The sequence below is a fragment of the Antechinus flavipes genome, chromosome 1 (assembly GCF_016432865.1).
Source record: "Antechinus flavipes isolate AdamAnt ecotype Samford, QLD, Australia chromosome 1, AdamAnt_v2, whole genome shotgun sequence".
NCBI classification, from domain to species: Eukaryota; Metazoa; Chordata; class Mammalia; order Dasyuromorphia; family Dasyuridae; genus Antechinus; species Antechinus flavipes.
This window is the reverse complement of record NC_067398.1, coordinates 380,808,351-380,829,973: the sequence shown is the minus strand read 5'-3', so window position 1 is coordinate 380,829,973 and position 21,623 is coordinate 380,808,351. Positions and strand designations below refer to the sequence as shown.

The 21,623-nt window shown below is 32.9% G+C and overlaps 1 protein-coding gene across 2 annotated transcripts in view; it reads right to left on the bottom strand.

The window, feature by feature from the left end:
• Positions 1-3,703: 3,703 nt before the first annotated feature.
• The window catches only part of CEP72 (centrosomal protein 72), a 56,583-nt gene continuing 38,663 nt past the window's right edge, over positions 3,704-21,623 (bottom strand). For both annotated transcript variants that reach the window (XM_051969776.1, XM_051969777.1), the window contains exons 8-12: positions 21,463-21,598; positions 17,489-17,682; positions 14,629-14,755; positions 8,799-8,910; positions 3,704-3,949 (exon numbers count right to left, since the gene is read on the bottom strand). In XM_051969776.1, the coding sequence (XP_051825736.1) occupies positions 3,793-3,949; positions 8,799-8,910; positions 14,629-14,755; positions 17,489-17,682; positions 21,463-21,598 (726 nt within the window). In that variant the 3' untranslated portion in view covers positions 3,704-3,792. The remainder of the gene's footprint in view (positions 3,950-8,798; positions 8,911-14,628; positions 14,756-17,488; positions 17,683-21,462; positions 21,599-21,623) is intronic.

Below are 21,623 nucleotides of genomic sequence, written 5' to 3'. Positions count from 1 at the left end.
TCAGTTCTCACAAAGAGTATTCATTTTTCATAGTATTGCTGGATGTACTCCTTTTCCATCTTTTTTTCCCCTTAGATCTGGGTAAAAAGATTGCCAGTTACACAATGTCTTGTGACCTCAGATTTAGTCATAGTTACCCATATTATAAAGTTGTACTAGATGTTAACCAAGAAATTTAAAAAGCAGGAATATCTGATAGAGGGATCTTCAGAGAGGCTCTCTTATTTCCTTTCCATAATGCCAGTTGTCCACTTTTTTCCACATTGTCTAGATATCCCTTGGAACCAATTTAAGATTCAGATGAATCTCTTGGTGCCATTACTATGGCTTTCAAATGCCCTTGATAAACTCAAAGCTTACAATTATTTCAAATAAATATTTTACATCTGTACAAAATTTTAATTGGGCTTAGTTAGCACCATCTTAAAAACTCTGCTGTTCTCTACCTTGATTAGACAACTCTAGTTCTGAATACATTTTAGGAGGGCCTTTGACTAAAGACAGAAAGACTGAAGACAGAAGAAAATTGATCAGTATAATAAAAGGATTCAAAACCATTCCATAAAGGATCATCAATTTTAAAAATTAAGTATGATTAGACTGGAGATAAGAAGTTAGATAAGACATGTTAGCCATCTTCAAAAACTTGTAAAGCTGTCAAGTAAAAGTGGCAAGTTTATTTACTCATGATATTTATCTGAGCTTCCATTTATCTAAAAATGTGATGTTCTGCCTCATTCGATATGGACTTCTTTCACTAAAGCTACTCAAGGAGAGGCTACATTGTCAAGGACATACAGAAAAAAATTACTGCACTGGGTAGACAGTTGGACTACATCCCCTTTATAAAATGTCCATCCCAACTCAATTCTAAGATTCTAAGTTTCTCTGACTTCTATTTTAGTTCTCTTTCCATTATACTTGGCTTCCTTCTACCAGTCATTACCATCAAGATATGAAATAAAGTTTCTAAAACCAAATTTTAATCACACACTTCCATTTCTTTCCAAATTTTATTTTCCATTACCACATTAAAAATAAAGCAGCAGCAAATTCTTTCAAAATTTTAACTGTTAACTCACTTGAGAAAAACATCTGGTACACATGACATGTTTTGGTTCATATATAAAGCACAACTTGATTTGAAGCTTGAAGTTGATAATCATCATTACACACACTTTCACCAAAGTAATAAAAACTATTTACTTTGGAGTCAAGCTTCAATTACAGACAACAGCAGCACACAAAGTACATAGAATCTAGGATTAAAAAACACTTCAGAAATTATTTTGCTGAGAATTTTGATGCTAAATGACTTATGCAAGGTCACACAATAGTAATTAACTAATGCCTGAACTTAGGTCAATTGCCCCCCAATCCAATGCTCCTTCTACACACTGTCTCCCTGTCTTATTTCCTTCTAATGTAGACCTGACCCACACTGCTTAGGCAATAACTTTACTTTAATGTAGGTAGAGTTAGCTTTTCTAAGCTTTTTTACTTCTCCATCTTCTTTTTCCTGCATGATCAAATGGATCTGCATATGTCACTTCTCTCATCGAGAATGAGGTACCACTGACCATTCATTGCTCAACTTTTGCAACAATGGGAAGAGATCAGATGATTATTAAATAAAATAAAATTCCGAGCCTGTTCTCCATAGCCATTCTTATCCACGAACCAACACCAAGCAAATAAGTACGATTGATTCTCTGTCCTCTTCTCAGACAACTTCTTCCAAGCAGTAGCAAATAAGAGAAAAGGTTATTTTCAAAGCAGAAGCAACCTTTAAGAGCTTCCCTTTGATCTCATTTTGGGAAGAAAGAGAATGTAAAGGAGAAAACACAAGAATACCAGATTGAAGAGATTACTATTTTACAAATCTTTACATGTGAGAATGAAAAAAAAAAAAAAAAAAGCTGGACGGGACCATAGATATTCAACCCATTCATTTTACAAGTAAGAAAACTGAGGCAAAGAAAAAGTACAGGATCTTGGTGCCAAGATTGAGAAGAGATTCAGGCTCTTGCTCTTTCCAAATTTTCTCCCCTCATAGCTGCAAGAAAAGCTCTATTTGAGGTACAGGATAAGTGAAACAATTATTTCTAATGCCTCTGTTTCAGGAATATTTATTTGGGAGGGGTGGGGAGAAGATATCCATTCTTGGAGAGCGTTCTAAAATAAATACAGGGCCTTCTAACATGGGGGCAGCTAGATGGTGCAGTGGACAGAGTGCTAGGCCTGAAGACAGGAAGTCTCACCTTCCTTAGCTCAAATCTGGCCTCAAGACACTACTTGTGTAACCCTGGACAAGTCACTTAGCGCTCTTTGTCTCAGTTTCCTTATCTGTAAAATGAGCTGCAAAAGGAAATGGCAAAGTGTTTCTGTATCCTTTATCAAGAAAACTTCAAATGGAGTCAAAAAGAACTGGACACGCCTGAAAGAACTGAACAAGTAAACAACAAATAGCCTTCAAATCATTCGTTTAAAATTAAATGCATGAAATAGATATAAACAAGAGGTATACACCAAATGAAATGTAAATTTTATCATATGATCCATCTAAAGCTAAAATGCTAACTACAAGTATTAGCTAAAATTTAGGTAACAATTTTGCCTTAAAAATTTGAAGCTTTTAAAATTAAATGTTAATGCTTTTTATAACCAGTACTTTAGTTTTAGATAGATCAAATTTATATGATAAAACAAAACTTTATTTTGTGGCTATCTGTTGTTTACATTTATATTATGTGACATCTAAGGCCCTTTGTGTAACATATGCACTCCATTAGGCTCATTTTATGGGATCACAATAAAGGAGAAATCATTAAATAGTAGAAATAGCACTTAACTATAAGTTACTAAACCTGAGGTTCAATCTCTGCTCTGTCACAATAATTTCAGGAATTCACTTAAAATTGTATGGCTCTCAGTATTCTTAGTTACAAAATAAACAAGTTGGATTAATTGGTTTCAGGTCCTTTAGTTGTAAAATTCTATGACAAAACTTTTAAATGATTATATTGGATCATTGTTATTTTTGCTTTCAATTATATCACTGCTAGTAGGATTTTTAGCAAGAATGCAACCTCCAAATACAATGATTTTGCTATAAGAAAAATCAATTCACTTAATGATTTGATTTCCAAAATATCATTATAGTAAAGAATGGAGGCAGCCTACAGAGTTTTATTTGTGTTTTCTATCTTATTTTGATTATAATTAGAAATTTTTTTTTCAATATGGATGGTTTCTTGAATTTTAAAGTGGATTCTTATTATATTTCAAGCCAAATTTTATTCCTGTAAAAAATGTACCTCTCATTTATGATATGAAAATTATGGAACTCAATGAAAGTTTCCCTTGTAGATACTTATTATATCAAATGACAATCACTATTTAATAATTCAGCAGTTTTAGATTACAGATAATAAAGGCCCATTCAGTGTATTTCTGAATATTGAAGTATTAATGTTCATTCCATCTTAAGAAATTTCCATGCTTGTTCCTTATTTACATACTTAGGATTTGATTTTCCCCAAAAGAAAAACTCCTTTTGATATTTATAACTTGGTATTTAAGATGATATTTAAGAAACTTAAAAAATAAGTTGTTTCCATACATAAATATTTCTAAAAACCAGAAAATAAATTTGTCTTAGGGAAATCTTTTCTGAACAACTAAATGTGAAGAAATACAAAGATCAGAGGTAAAAAGTTTCAATATAATTTAAAAATATAGGTACAAAAATATGAACTGAAGAGTTAAAAGTACTCCAACATTCCACAAATATTAACTACTGCTGAGGTCAGAGTTGCAAAGAGGAAACTGAGACATTGTCTTTTTCAACTCATTATAACTCCAGTGTAATTGCTCAACTTCAGCCTTGTGTCGAATGCGGGTCTGAGTAAGTTCTTGCAAAAGATGTTCATTAGTAGAAATCAAAGAACTGCAAGAAAAATAAAAGAAAAAAATCACTCATTTTTTTCTCTTTAAAACGATATGCTTAAAATTAAAACTATATAAAATTCCTCCAAAAATTCTAAAACATTGCAAAATTACCATCTTTTCCCAAATTTTTCACTTAGTATGTCTCAAAAATTTAAGTTTTAGTTAATTATTTTGCTTTCCAGAAATAATGCATTAATAGAGTTTTGAAAATGGAACAAAAGAAACAAAATCATTTCTCTCAGATCAACACTACTATCCAACATTATCACCTCTGCAAAAATAATTTAGCCTCAGACCAATAGGACTCTTGATAACATCTTATTAAAATCTCTTTAACAAGCTCTTGAGTGCCTTCTCTTTTTATTTTATTAAATCTTTTTATTTTTCAAAACATATGCATAGATAATTCTGCAACATTAGCCCTTGCAAAACTTTGTGTTCCAGTATTCCCCACCTTCTCTCACCCCTTTCCCATAGATGGTAAGTAGTCTGATATGTGTTAAACATGGTAGAAATATATGTTAAATCCAATATATGCATACATATTTATACAATTATAGTGCTGTACAAGAAAAATCAAATCAAACTAGAAATGAAAATGATGAAGAAAATAAAATGCAAGCAAACAACAACAAAAAGAGTGAGAATGCTATATTGTGAACCACACTCAGTTCCACAGTCCTCTCTCTAGGTGTAGATAGCTCTTTTGATTACATGACCATTGGTCTGTATCATCTCATTGTTGAAGAGAGCCATGTTCATCAGAATTGATGGTCATATAGTCTTCTTGTTGTCATGTATAATGATCTCCTGGTTCTACTCATTTCAATTAGCATCAGTTCACTTAAGTCTCTCCAAGCCTTTCTGAAATCATCCTGCTAGTCATTTCTTACAGAACAATAATATTCCTTAACATTCATATACCACAATTTACTCAGCCATTCTCCAAATGATGGGCATCCATTCAATTTCCAGTTTCTTGCCAGTACAAAAAGGGCTGCCACAAACATCTCTGCATATGTGGGTCCTTTTTTCTCCTTTATGATCTCTTTGGGATATAAGCCCAATAGAAACACTGCTAGATCAAAGGGTATGCACAATTTGATATCAATTTGGGCACAGCTCCAAGGTGCTCTCCAGAATGATTGGATCCATTCACAATTCCACCAACAATATATTAGTGTCCCAGTCTTCCCACATCCCCTCCAACATTCATCATTATCTTCTTCTGCCATCTTAGCCAATCTGAGAAATGTGTAGTAGTATCTCAGGGTTGTCTTAATTTGAATTTCTCTGATCAATAATGATTTAGAGCACCTCTTCTTATGACTAGAGATGGTTTCAATTTCTTCATCTGAAAATTATCTGATCATATCATTTGACCATCTATCAACTGGAAGATGGCTTGAATGCTTATAAATTTGGGTCAATTCTCTATATATTATATGAGGTCTTTATCAGAACCCCCCAGTTTATAGCTTCCCTTCTAATCCTGTCTCTATTAGTATTGTTTGTACAAAAGCTTTTTAACTTAATAGAAAATAGAATCAAAATTATCTATTTTGTGATCAATAATGATCTCTAGTTTTACTTTGCTCACAAACTCCTTCCTCCTCCACAGATCTGAGAGGTAAACTATTCTATGTTCTTCTAATTTATCATTCTTTATATCCAGATCACAAGCCCATTTTAACCTTATCTTGGTATATGATATTAGATGTGGGTCAATGCCCAGTTTCTGCCATACTAGTTTCTGATTTTTCTGCAGTTTTTGTCAAATAGTGAATTCTTATCCCAAAAGCTGAGGTGTTTGGGTTTGTCAAACACTAAATTGCTATAGTCACTGGCTATTTCGTCCTGCAAACCTAACTTATTCCACTGATTGACTACTTTTTTTCTCAGCCAGTACCAAATGGTTTTGATGACTGTTGCTTTATAATATAGTTTTAGGTCTGGCACAGCTAGGACACCTTCATTTGCATTTTTTTCCATCAATTCACTTGAAATTCCTGACTTTTTGTTCTTCCAGATGAATTTTGTTATATTTTTTTTAGTTCTGAAAAATAATTTCTTGGGAATCTGATTGGCCTAGCACTAAATAAATGGATTAATTTAGGCAGTATTGTTATTTTTATTATATTTGCTTGGCCTACCCATGAGCATTTGATATTTTTCCAGTTGATTAGATCTGACTATTGGTGTGGAAAGTGTTTTGTAATTGTGTTCTTATAGTTACTGACTTTGCCTTGGCAGGCAGACTTCCAAATATTTTAGATTATCTACAGTTATTTTATCTCTTGCTGTTGGACTTTGTTGGTGATGTATAAAAATGCTGATGATTTATGTGAATTTATTTTATATCCTGCAACTTTGCTAAAGTTGTGGTTTGTTTCTAATAGTTTTTTAGTTGATTCTCTAGGGCTGAGTGCCTTCTCACACAAATCCATGGAAAAGTGATACCATGCTAGCACATGTACAACTTGTACATGGATAAATTAATATATTAAGAATCCTTCATTTCAGCAGGGAGAGATCATATCAGTAGGAGGTGGTGTAGATGAGAAAAGGCATCATGAAGAAAAAGGCACTTCAGATGAAGGCAGGGCAAGGATTTTGAGAAACAGAGATGAGGATTAAGTGAATTCCAAGCTTCATGAAACAACTAATTTTCCAGATTGGCTACAATGTAGCATACATTAAAGAAAATAACATCACATAAGGCAAGAAAGAATGAGGAGACTGGACTATAAGGATTCTACGGTCACTTCTGGCTCTAAATCTTTGAGCTATGGTTTGGGCAGCTAAATGGAAGATGGACTCAATACGGTTGATATGTATGATTAATTAGTCTAGGCAACAGAAATAGGATAGTTTGGAAGAGCCAAGTTTAAGAAGGCCAAGGAGAGAGAATCAATTCTGTTTCAAAGATACAGAGTTTTAAATTAATTTTAATTTCAGCCAGGACAAGAAGTCTAGCATGAGTGGGCAATGCAAGACCAGAATTTGGGAGAGAAATTAGAACCACAGGTAAGTCAGCCATTCTCCAATTGATGGGGCATCCCTTCAATTTCTAATTCTTTGCCACCACAAAAAGAGCTACAATGAATATTTTTATACTTATTGGTCATTTTTCTCCTTAATTTCTGTCTAGATCTAGTAGTGAAAATGCTCTCAACTTAACAGCTTTTAGGTTACAATTCCAAACAGCTTTCCAAAATGATTAGATGAGTTCACAACTCCATGCACAGTTCATCAGTATACCTATTTTCCCAGAGCCACCTAACATTTTCCTTTTTAGTCATCTTAGCTAATATGGTGGTTGTGAGGTAGCAGCTCAGAGTTGTTTTAATTTACATTTCTCTAATTTTTAGTGATTAAGAGTACTTTTTCATGTTATTATTGACAGCTGATTTCTTCTTTTGAAAACTGCCTATTCATAACCTCTATTATGAACTGGTGAATCAGATGGCTCTTGGAAAAGTTCTTTATGGCTAAGCAATCCTAGCTATGTGATTTTACATACAACTTTCACACCAAGCTTACTTCATTTTCCATCCATCTCAGTCATTTCTCACCGGAAAAAAAAAAAAAAAAAAAAAAAAAAAAAAAAAACTCACTTCTCTCGTTACAAACAAACAAATCTTTTAACCTTCAAATACTACATACTGCTGGATTGGCTTCCAGATGCATGCTAGACTACAACTGTAGGCCAGGAATGAGAGGAATGCTAGACTTTGCTCTCAAATTCTTTTGAGGCTTCCTACATCAGCATTCCCACCTTTGGTCTGAGGAGGGAAGGAAGACGGGCAGTAGGAAGGAGAAAAATTATATCCTAGACTTTTAATAGCTACCATGCAAAAAAGGCACACATACTCTCCAAGGATAAGCATATACCTGCACTATTTCCAACTCAGAAATTTTTCTAGTATTTCTTCATCCTGATCACTAATATGATCTTTTAGCAGTCTCCCTATTATTCATTTCTATTCCAAACTTTGCTTAATCTAACCCTCAAAATAGACTTCTTGTCAAATTCCTCTTCAGACCTTTAAGTTTTTCTTTGGCACGCTGTTCTAATTTACAACCCAAGGTCTTTTCATTATTTCCACACTAAAAACTATTTTTAAAAATTGAGTCATCATGGAATTGTCAAAAATATTTTATATATGGAATAATCTTAAGAGCAGGAAACAAAAAGAATAAACAAGCATTTTTCGGGCTGAAGAAATAAAAAAAATATTTCAAGTATCAGTAAGAGGAATGGAGTTATTTAATTTCAATGTGAATAATCTAGAAGATTCCTTATACACATAATTTTTTATTCATGAAAGTGAACTTCCAGTTTTAATTTCCTTCCCTAAGAACCTTAGTTCTCTTTATGAATCTCTAGTAAGTGTGCTGTGTATAGGTAAATGGATGATTATGAGTGTGTATATGAGGAAGTAGAAAACGTAGTAGGAAAATAACTATTCAACTTCTTCTTCCCCTTTGACTTTCTGACATCCCTTTAACCTTCCATGACTGCACTTCTCTACCCTATATTATCAATTTACCTTTTCCTCCCCTAAATCATCACCAACTACCACACTTCATATTATATAATGTTAAAACTGAAAGGTTCTTAAGAGATCAGAATTTTAGAACTAAAAGGATTTTAAGCGATCAGATTTACTTCACAGGTGAGAGTCGGAAGCTCAGAGATTTTAAATATTAACTAGCCAGGATCAGGAGGAGAATATAGATCTCCCAGACAAAACCTTTTTCACAATATCAAAAAACCTAATGCTCTCTCGCCTAAGATTTTGTTAGTAACATTTTAAAATCATACATTCGTAGCAATAATGTACCTGTGACTTTCCTGAAGCATCTCTGTCAGTTCCTGAATCTTGGCATAGTGTTCAAGATGTTCCTTTAAGTTATCAATTTCACTGGATAACTCCTGATTATTGTTTTGAAGTTCTAAAAGAGAAATGAAATCTTTTTAGTATTAAGTTTTATCATTTGTCTGGAAACTGAATGGCTGCCCATCAATTGGAGAATGGCTGAATATGTGGTATATGAATATTATGGAATATTATTGTTCAGTAAGAAATGACCAACAGGATGAGTTCAGAAAGGCCTGGAGAGACTTATACGAACTGATTCTGAGTGAAACGAGCAGGGCCAGGAGATCATTATACACTTCAACAACAATACTACATGATGATCACTTCTGATGGACCTGGCCATCCTCAGCAACGAGATGAACCAAATCAGTTCCAATGGAGCAGTAATGAACTGAACCAGCTACACCCAGCAAAAGAACTCTGGGAGATGACTAAGAACCATTACATTGACTTCCCAATCCCTATATTTTTGCCTGCCTGCATTTTGGATTTCCTTCACAGGCTAATTGTACACTATTTCAAAGTCCGAATCTTTTTGTACAGCAAAATAATGGTTTGGACATGTATATTTATTATGTATCTAATTTATATTTTAATATATTTAACATCTACTGGTCATCCTGCTATCTGGGGGAAGGGGTGGGGGGAAAGAGAGGAAAAGTTAGAACAATATAAACTTGCTCATTAGATCAATTTTAATAACATCTATCTGTGTTAATTTAAAAAAAACCTTGAGTCACCTAGGTAGCATATTCAGTAGGATTTGGCACAGACCCTTGAGACAGTCAAATTTGGTATCAGACATTTGGCACTTATTAGTTGTGTGATCTTGGGCAAATCACTTCACCCTACTGCCTGGTGGGGAGGGGCAGAAAAAAACATGACCAATATATGAAAAGATATTATAAGAAAATCTGAACATAAACCAGAGGATTCATGGGATACACACACTATTATCAGTATATACTACTAGTACTCTCAAATTTCTCACTCTCTTCTTTTTATTCAATTCAATAAGCATCTATTATGGACCAGACACAGTGCTAAACCGGTATTATAAAAATAAACTTCTGGAAGTTAAGTACTATTTGTACTTTACTTTGCTACTCAACAATTTCATATGACCTAAATGATTCTCAGCATACATTTCTGTATGGCAGTTCTTTTATTTTTTTCCCTAACAGACTTCCTAACCTGAGCCCCACAGCAGCTGTTCCAAATTTTCTCAAACTCTCCTTCCATATCCACCCCCTTGTTCTCAGCAAATGACCTTGATTCCTATTTTGCTGTATTAAGCTCATGGTGAGTTCCCTTCTCCACATTTTGAAATCTCTTAATATTCTCAAAGTCTCTAACTTTTCTGCTTCATCTCAGATAGGGGGTCCTTCCTATCAAAATCAATGTTTATTCAATCATATTCTCCCAACCTTCTTCTCTTCCTGGAATTCAACCTATGAGCTGTGTTTCTTCTATGTGCAAAGCATTAAATGCTAGAGAAAAAGAAATGATACCCAAAAAGTACTGAAGGGGGAGGGATACTGTTCCCTTTACTGAAGCTGTATTTCCTTTTGAACTGTGATCCCTTTTGGAGTCTCAGCCCCTCCTGGAAAAGGCATATCCCTTCAGATAAGTTATCTTTCAGGGATGTCACAGCCTTTGATTGAATTAGAAATCCTGGTCAAAAAGCCCCTCTGAAGTGTTGTTAATTCCAATAGATCTGGGCTGGAAACTGATAAGCATCTAAGCCTGGGAACCTTGGCTCCTGAAGCCCCAAGACTCCTTAAAAAAGTCAGTTTCTGAGTTCACTCTTTGCAGAGAGCCAATTTGCTAGGACCCTCTGCCCACTGAGAAGGCATTCTCTTCTCAGCATAAGATTCCATTTTCCTAATAGGGCTCTGCCACTATAGAAATCAGTCTCTTAAACAAATTGGTTTCTATCCAACAATAAACTTTCATTTCTGCCATTAATAATTTGAGATAAGTGAATTCTTTCACTTTAAACCTTTAAATCTTAAAAAAAAAAAAAATTAGGTTTTTGTTGATGATTGGAACTTAAAAAGAATTCTCCATGGAGGAAGTAGTATTTATTTGAGTTCTATAGGGTGAAAATGATGAACAAGTAATCGTACATGTAGGAGATGACCAGTGTAAATGCACAGAAGAGAAAGACGGAATGTTAAATTCTGTTTGTCTGGAATGCAGTGGGCAGTACAGTCTGATAAGGATGGAAAAATAGTTTTTCGTTAATAAGAGAAATTTTCAAGAAGAAATTTGAAAAATTAAAAGCCAGTGAGTTTTTCATACTCAGCAGGATGAAGCTTATTATAAAAGTTAATATCTTTAAAGAGAGAGGAAGAAGCATGATTTGCTGAATAGACAGAGCTTTAGAATCAGGAAGAGTTAAATTCTTGTCTTTAGTACAAAATGACTATTGATTTTGAGCAACTTTCTTAACTCCCAAGTGCTTTAGGAAACTCTCTAACATTATATATAGGCTGCCAAAAAAGTTACAGGATTTTGGGACAAGGAAAAAATATAAGTTGGTAGTCATAAATTTATCATTATTTCAAGAGAATAATTGCTCCCAAATATAAGTAGGTTGAAAGGGAAATTAAAATATATTAATGAATGATAGATCCAATTGATTTAGTTCTTCTGTATTTCAATTTTTAAAAGGATTAATCTCAAAGTCAATGAGAACTAAATGATATTAATTTTGGTCCTGGTTTTTTTTTTTTTACTAATTTCAATATACAAATATATCAGAGCTAATGCTGACCTAACCAACAAAATTAACTACAGTTAACTACATTTTAACCAAATTTTGGCATAAGATATCTAGAGATGGTCAGTTTTACCCAATTTTCCCTGTAAAATTCCCATTATTATGGGGGTGAATAGACAGTGTAGATATTTAGAAAATACTTTTCAGTAAACTTTGGGAAAATACATGGTGGGGGAGGGGGAAGGAAAATCTGGAAAAATAAAAGGTAAAGAATATCAAGGGAATTCAAGAGGAAAATTTTTAAAAATGTAGTCTAGCCAAACCAGATCTTAAAATGTATTACAAAGTAGTAATCATCAAAATAATCTGGTACTGCTAAGAAATAGAATGGTAAATCAGTGGGATAAATTAGATACACAAATTAGGTATAGCATGAAATGACCACAGTAATCTTTGTTTGATAAAATGTAAAGATCCAAACTTTGGGGACAGAAACTCAAACCCAATATTTGACAAATCTGGAAAACTTGGAAAGCAGTTTATCAGGGACAGCTAGGTGGTGCAATGGATAGAGCATCAGCCCTGAAGTCAGGAGGACCTGAGTTCAAATCTGGCCTCAGACACGTAACACTTTCTTAGTTGTATGACCCTGAACAGATCACTTTAACTCCAATTGCCTCAGTCAAAAAAAGAAAAGAAAAGAAAAGCAGTTTGTCAGAAAATATAGATCAACATCTCACACTGTTTATCAAGATATTTTCAAAATGGATACAAGATGTAGACATAGTGGGTGAAAACGTATGCAAATCAGGAGAGCAAAGAATTGTCTACCTATAGATCTATGGATAAAGGAAGAATTTATAACCAAACAAGAGATACAGAGAATTTCAAGATATAGCTAACTTGGGGCAGCTGGGTGGCGCAATGGATAGAGCACCAGTCCTGAAGTCAGGAAGACCTGAGTTCAAATCTGCCCTCAGACACTTAACACTTTCTAGTTGTGTGATCCTGGGGCAAGTCACTTAATCCCAATTGCCTTAGGGGAAAAAATAATTATAAAATGACTAACTTTAATTATATCAAAATAAAAAAGTTTTTGCACAAACAAAATCAATTCAGCCAAGATTAAAAGGAAAGCAGAAAATTGGGGGAAATGTTTATTGCTCTCTGATATTTCTCTCAAATGCATAGAGAACTGAGTCAAATTTATAGAAATACAAGTCATTCCCCAATTGATCAAAGGATATGAACAGGTAATTTTTGGAGAAGAAATCAAAGTTTTCTATATCATATGAAAAAATGCACTAAAACACTATTGATTAGAGAAATGCAAATTAAAACAACTGTGAAATTCTATCTCATACCTTTAAGATTAATATGACAGAAAAGGCAAATGATAAATGTTGGAGAGGATATGGGAAAATCAGGAGACCAGTGCACTGCTGAAATTATAGGCTGATCCAAACATTTTGAAGAGCAATTTGGAATTATGCCAAAATGACTATACAACTGCATATCCTAGATTTATATTCAGAGATTTTTTTTTAAAGGAAAGGGAAAAAAATTGATATGCATAAAACTATATCAGCTCTTTTTATAATGGGAAAGAATTGGAAATTGAATGAAAGCCCATCAACTCAGGAATATCTGAACAAAATGTGGTATATGATTATAACAGTACACTATCATGTTAGATGATGATCACGATGCTTTCAAAAAGAAATTTATAAAGCCTTACATAGATTGATACAAAGTAAAGTGAGCAGAACCAGGAAAGTACTGTATACAGTAACAGGAATACTGTCCAATGATCAACTATGAATGATTTAGCAATTCTCATCAATACAAAGATCTAAAACAAATCTGAAGAGCATATGATGAAAAATGCTATCCATCTCCACAGAAAAACTAATGGAATTTGAATGCAGATTGAAGCATCTGGTTTTTGATTTCTTTATTTTTGATGAGCAGGCTGATTTCAGAAAAGCCTGGAAAGACTTAAATGAACTGATGCTGAGTGAAGTGAGCAGAAGCAGAACATTGTACAGAATCATAATAAGATTATGTGACAGATTTAGCACTTCTCCACAATATGATTACCCAAGATAATTCCAAAAGATTTAGGATGAAAAATGCCAACTGCATCCAGAGAGAGAACTATGGAGACTAAATGTGAACCAAAACATAGTATTTTTATTTTAATTTTTCCCTTTTGATCTGATTTTTCTTGCATAACATGACAAATATATTTAAAAGGACTGTATATGTACAACCTAAATCAGATTGCTTAGGGAGGGGGGATAGGTAAGGTAGAAAGGAGGAAAAAATTTGGAACATAAAATCTTACAAAAATGAATGCTGAAAACTATCTTTATGTGTATTTGGGAAAATACTACTGTATTTGTAAAAATGTTTTTGAGAAAAAAATTTTCTTTTTTTTTCTTGGGATTTTTGGTCTGTGTTTTCTTTGAGTGCACTCATATATATAACCTTTATCAAATTGCCTTCTCAATGAGAGAAAAGTGGAGGATGATAAGAGAAAATATGAGATTTAAAATTTTCAAAAACAAATATTAAAAATTGTTTTTACATGTAATTGGGAAAAATAATTTTGAAAGAAGAAAAAATAATCTCTCATTTTCTCACTTTGACCTCTCCTTTTTCCTTTTTAAAAAATTTTAATCTTCTGCCTGCTTTTGAACACTTATGCTTAACTATACCATTTCACTCTTTCCTTCAATAGAGCTAACTGTGTTGGTATTATCCTGAAAAACAGTAGTATTCATATACTATTAATATACTTACAGACATAATTAAAAATGACATTAAGAAGTGTGTTTCTACATGCTGTTTTTTAACTTCTCTTGCCATATAATTTCAAGGCATGGTTCTTCCCAGATGTTTGTGTCAGTATAATATGTAGTTTTTATTACTTATGGTATGTAATCTTACCTGTGATTAAATATTTAAATCCAACTAAATACTAAAAATAATTTAAATAAACACGGTAATGTCAGAATGGCTTTTTATAGCTAAGAAGTATAGCTGAATGAACTTTAAACTCACCATTAATTTGCATAGTTAAAAGAGCTGAAGACTCTCCTTGTCTGGCATCTTGTTCCATATTTACCAAACGTGATTTTAAACTGTTATTTTCTTCCAATGACTTGCCTAATTGTTGTTTCAAGGTATCCTAATAGTATAAAAAAGACACAGATAACCAAGCTGACTAAATTGCCTAGGCATTAACAATATAAGCATTATAATTTCTGAACCTAATGTATTTTTACTATGCATATAGCTCTCCATATTAAGGAATTACCAAAATCAAATAATAGTTACTGCCTTCATATAACTTTTTATTTAGTAATAAGACATGTATTCAAATATAATAAACATTTATGTGTCAAAAATTCATTTAAGGTATTTTGTAAACAAGATTCAAATTTGAGAGGCAGGCTACTCATGTCTTCATTCAAGTCAGTGATAAAAACACCAAGAACAAAGTTCCCTCCAGAGTACCATCTACTATATTGCTATTGTTGAATGGGACAATATGAGGGCTTAGGAACAGACAAATCAGAAGTTGAATTGAGATGGCAGAAATGATGTTGCCCAAGATATAGATCATCAACAGAGAAATAATTTTAACAAAATAGTTGATTTGTAAATACATATGCCCTAAGATAAAGTCAAGGAAAGATCAGATTAGAGGATTTCAGAACACAACCAAAATTCTAAATCCATGCATTTTAAGTGTTTGGTGTTGGCCACAAAACATAGGCTTTATCAAGAAGTACAGTCTAAAGGTCAGTATCTAGAAGCTCAAGGTTGGGTATGAAGACAAAGGCATTTTTCCTCATCCTGTAACTGCGATCAATTTGCTTTTAGCTGGAAAGGAGGTATTTCCTCCCATAGCTGAACTTTTACTTAACACTGTCACAGTTTAATGGGGAGAGATCCCAATTCAGGAGCACATTCAACATATACTTTTATATTGAAAATACAGTAGCTAACAGTGATGGATGAGGTGGAATGGATGATGGTTCATATGACTGACTGACAAGGAGTAAAGATCAAACCAAACAAAATTCAGAGTCCTTCCCTTTCAATTAAGTCTTTAGTGATAACTAGATGGAGAAAACCCAGATGATTCCAGATATAATTCACAAGTTACTGATACTTGCTTTCCTATAGACTAAGAAGGAAATTCAAAGGTTTATCAGACTCTGTGTTATACAGAATCTAAGTCCACAGCTGGCTATTTTAATGGCTCTAATTTATTAAACTATTCTTAAGTCTGACTTTTTTGAGGGGAAATTAAAACAGGTTGTAGAATTGCAATATTTAAAGTGTATTTTCCAGTAATACCTATCTTTAGATGCATATGATCTTAAGAGTTCATGAAGATTTCTTGTATCTGAAGGTACCAAGGACTGATTAAAATCACTAGACTTTTGAAGCTATAAACTTTCAAAAGTAGCTAGTCATTACATTATGTTCAAGAAACAATTGCTTTCATGCTATCAGACTGACTGCTACTGAAAAAAATCACACTGGGACACATGATTATCCTTTATCCAGAACTAGCCATCTTGAGTTTAAAAGTCCCTTTAATAAGATGGGTAGAACACAAAAGATTTCCACTGTGAAACAGAAATGTTACATCAAAAATCATTCTTGATGCAATGCTTTTTAGATATTAGTACAGTGAGATGGTATAATAAAGCACTGGACCTAGATTCAGGAAACCTGAATTCAAATTCTATCTCAGAAACTTGATAGCTGTGTGACATTGGGCAAGTCATTTAACCTTTGTTTCAGTTTCCAGAACTGCAAAAAGGGAATAATAACGGCACCTACTTATCAAGATTGCTGTGAGGATAAAATGAAAAAAGATTTGTTAAGTGTTTAGCAAAAGCTTGGACATAGTAGTTGCTATAGGATATTATTACTGGTATTATTAGTAGTATTATTGGTATTATTAGTAGTATTATTGGTTATCTTTCATGAACAACTTGTGACATTGCTAGAGGTTGAGACCTTTTAATCACCGTTCTTGAGATTCATTCTTATTTATCAATGTCTTTTTTAAACATAAAGTCTATCCCTTGATGGGTGAGTGGAATATATCCAGAAATGATTGTCATAAAAACAAAAGGCATTTTAAAAAAAACCTTTTAAACAAAAGAAGAGAAAAGTATAAGGCCTAGAAAGTGCTATAGAGATAACCCTTGATTTATGAACATTTGACTTGAAAATGGATGGCAAGGAGTCTGTATAGAGTCAGGTCTCTAATCCAGAGCATCTAAAGAATGACTGACCTAGATAATTAACTTCTTTAATGTTAAAGTTATGAAGAAGTATTATTTTCTATGCAGTTGCACAAATTCAGAAAAATGGTCATCTTTTGCAGAGATGAAAACAGGTAAGCTGTTAGTGCCTATCAGTATCTACTATATTTCTCTAACTTCCACAAAGAAGCTCCTTTTTTCCATATCTATGCCAGGAAGCCATTGAGAGGGAAGAAAACCATTATCTGGAATCCTCTGGAAAATGGGATACATTTTCCCACAGAAATAATGGTGCATAATAGTTATGATTGAAATAGTACCATTATATAAATATATCAGGTAGAATATGAGCTAAACAAGCTTTTGTGTACTGACCTGGGAAACTTATTATGATTTATATTTATTTATATCTTTGGAGAAATATGTTCCAAGTTACACAAACCAATTTAAACAAGCTTTTCAAATAGAATCCTTTCATAATAAATGTTATTTGAACTTCAATGTAGTCAGATTTGAAAAAAAATGCAATAGAATTATAACTTCCTATGATATTATTCTTCTATTAATTATTCTTCTACTAATGCATCCAGTCATTCATCCCACACATCTAAGAATTAACATGCATAGCTCACCATCTCCTGAAGTGTATTGTTTAATTCCAACATCAGCCCACTAATCCTTCTATTGTATTGCTGTTCTTGTTCAGCAAGATTTTGTAAGGCTTCACTTTCTAAAATCAAGTGATTAATTTTTTCATTCATGATTGATGAATTGTCTTCATTGGATACAGATGTTTGCACAGAAGACAAAACATGTCTTGCCTGACCTGAGATTAAAAAGCAAGTGTGAATGTTATTTAAGGATGAAAGATTAATATCACAAATGTATTTTAAGTATTTCAGAGTACTTTTTAAAAACAATTTTTACTATAAATGAAATATGGCATAAAAAATACTAAATTTTGCATAGCATCAGCTATAACAGTGTGTGATAACACTGATATGGTTATTATATCAATGCAGAAAGCAATCTATCTACATCTACTTATCCTTACATTTCTTATTTATGTTCCTCTCAAATTTTCCAGAGATCTACCCAGAACATTAGGCAATTAAAAAAAAAAATTTTATGGTTACCAACATTTTGTATATCCATCTGTTATCCTTACTCTTATTTCATGACAAGCTCATCCCTTATTCTAGTTATGTCTTTAATGATGTCTTTCATGATATTTCTCTCAAAAGCATACTTTGTAATATATTTCAACCTACTAACAACTACTATGACTCTCTATTATCCTGTGTGTCAATAAAAATCTGCACTCATTTGAATGTTGTGGCCTTTCATGATTGACAGATATATTGTATCACTAGTACTTTTTTTTTTTCTGAGGGTAGGGGGAATGAAGGGAGGGGCCCGGCAGCAATCAGTTGTGAATTGACCAGTGTCAAACAGCTAGTAGTTTTTGAGGCTGAATTTGAACTCAGGTCCTCCTGATTCCAAGGCCAGTATTCTATTCACACCACCACCTAGCTGATCCTGCATCATTAGCATTGAAAAGAAGAGGTTTTAGGTTAGGAAGATGTTTCCTGCACAATTTCCAATCTGTTCTCTTCTTCCTATTTAACTGTGGGCTTGGCTCACTATATAATTGCTGAGTCACTTCAAGATACATGTTCTGCAAAACTATCTTGTTGAAGATTGTGAGTTGTTGTGTTAACAAAAACACTAGAAATGTTTGTAGTGTTTGAACCGGAGACTCCATTACTGAGCTTATACCCCAAGGAAGCCTTGGATAAGAAATTTATGCCATATCTGGGCAGTGTATATAAAGTGCTTATTCACTATACTTCTCCTTTATGTATTAAATCATATCTATTTAGTAAGTAAAGACTTCAGTGAGGTGGGGCTCAGGATAAACTGGGACTTGATATAATCAGCATAATGTCCTTTACACTTAGCATCTAGAGCTGCTCACACATTTTAATCCATACTCCACACAGCCACCAGTGAATTGTAGCGGTTTGACCCTGTTATACCCCTTCTTATATAAAGTGGAGTTTATTAAGATATTCATAAGCTCAAATATAATTTGGGTTCAAATACTCTTACTACCTCTGATATTTTTCTAGTATTACTGTTACAGGTAGTATTTCTAGAACTACATAAAATAATAGTGCCGATAATAGATATTTTTATTTTATAAGATTTCTAATCATTATATGGAGTTTTGATAAATATTACTTATCCTTATTCCCATACTTTCTAGTGTTTTTTTAACTTAGCATTTCTATATTTTCTAGTGTTTTTTTTAAAAATAACTTTTTATTAATATCTTCTGGTTCTTCCATCAACAAGGTAATCCCCAGTATCCCTCCCTTCCCACAGAACTATCTCATATCAAACAGGATTAAAAAAAAAAATCAACACAACTGATTGGTATATTGAAAAAGTATGAAAACATACAATGTGTAACATTTGTGTACTTCTCACACTCACAAAAGTATGGACTGGAGTATCTTCTCATAAGGTTTTCTTTTGATCTTTTTAATTCTGTTATATTCATTTTTTATTTTTTTGGATATGTTGTTCAATTTACATTGTTGTAGTTGTGTGTATGCTGTTTTCTTGGCTTAAGTTACTTCACTTTGTATAAGTTTTTGTAGATCTTTCCAAGCTTCTCTGATCATTTCTTGAAACACAGTAATATTTTATTACTTTCATATACCACAATTTGTTTAACAATTCCCCAATCAATGGGCACCTGCTTTGTTTCAATTCTTTACTATCACAAAAAGTTCTGCTATCAATATTTTGGCATACACAGGAACTTTATTCTTTTCCAAGGCTTCCTTGGGGTATATAAGCTTAGGAATGGAGTCTTTGGTTCAAAGGTTATAAACATTTCTAGTGTTTTTGTTAACACACTAAAATAGATATTGTTTTGTCAAAAGCTTTTTCAGTATCAATTTAATTAAGTGATTATATCACTTTATTGTTAACATGGACTATAAGTACTTGAAAGACAAGTTAACTGAATTGTTTGGAAACAGAAAATAAAATTATATTAGTGAAGTACCTCAATGTATCCTTTTCAGACTTAAAAAAAAATCAATTTTGTAATCCTCATGGCAAAGATTATCTTCTGCAAGGCTTTTCTTGGACTAGTTATACTATTATTCTCATCTGGGTTTATATTTGGGTTTCTTTCAGTTCATACTACTTCTTTTATATGGTCAATTTTTGTAAAGGGTTCAGATATATGTAAAATTATTTCTGCTCCTATTCAGTAATCACCAGGGGATCCATTACCTCCAACTTTTCTAAAGTTCTACTAGGGTCATTAACTTCCTTTTTTCTTTTGATTGTTGTTAGCAATAGTTAGACTTTCTTGGTATAAAGGGAATATTTTGGTGCACAAATATTTAATATTTGTATTTATTTATTATTTATGGTGCCTTTAAGTATAATGTAGTATTCTAGCTTATCTTTTATCATGTCTGTTGATACTATCGCTCTTTTGTAATGAAGATTATTAGCCCTGCTTTGAGTTGACTTGTATTTATTTTTTTCATAGATATATAAACATATGACATAATTATTTATATATATAGTGTATATGTTTAAATTCTGCATATAGAAGACCTCCTTACAAGAAGGAAACATATCATTCACTGTATTTGTACCCTTAGTTTCTAGCATAGTCCCTAACAGATAGTGAGCATTTAACAAATACTTGTTCACTGACTGATCCTTTTATTTGTTGGCAAATTCTTTTTACCTTCTGGTTCATCTACAGGACTGTAGAAATTGATAGGTTCCAATTCCAGGAATATTAACATAGAGTTTCTGGACAACAATCTTATTTTTAGAGTACCAAAAGTTATTAATTATATATGGCAACAAAAAGTATGTGATTCTCAGTACCTTTTGTGCCCTTTTTTACCTCTCTACCATGACCTCAGAATGAAGAGCTAAGCACTGCACAGTACCGAGTTACTTTGTACTCTTGTTTCACTAGTTGACATCACAAAAGTATTCATCATTCCATAGTTAACCTACTAGTGATAGGCCCTTCTTAACTTAGCTAAACTTAGTCCACAAACATATTACATTACTTAGTCCATATCTGAACAATCTGCAACTTGGCAGAACCTCTATGGATAAAGTCTTGGAAATTACAGAGCAATTCTATACCAGAATGAGTCATGGAGTATAAATTTCAGGGATGCAAGAGTGGTAGTCATGATTTCAAATAAATAAATAAATAAATAGAGTGAGAAAGGAAGTACATGAAGCAGCATAGATTTGTATTAAGTAAACCTTAGCAAAGTCATATGGCTTTTCAACCACCATTTGGCCCTGTCAGTCTCCTATTCAAATGTCTCATAAAATAAAAATGAACATAATATCTTCACTTACAGAGTACAATTTTGTGAATTTGAACAATAAATCTTTCAAATGGTATCCCAAGGAACAAGTAGAACTAACGTGCTTTTAAGAATCCAATTCAACAATCAAATGATTATACGGTCTGGCCTAATGCTGGGCTTGTTTATTCCCACAATTATTAAGCATTATGTTTGCTTCTTTTGTTTTTACTTACAAATAAAATTCTCATTGGATTGTAGAGATTTACGACCATTCCAATATTTATCTACTAAGTCCAAAAGAGTATCCAAGAGTGCTATTTCAAACACATCCTTATTCATTGTCTGTGTTGCTGAATGAGATTTCGATACCTGAATTGGAAAGTAAGATTATGAA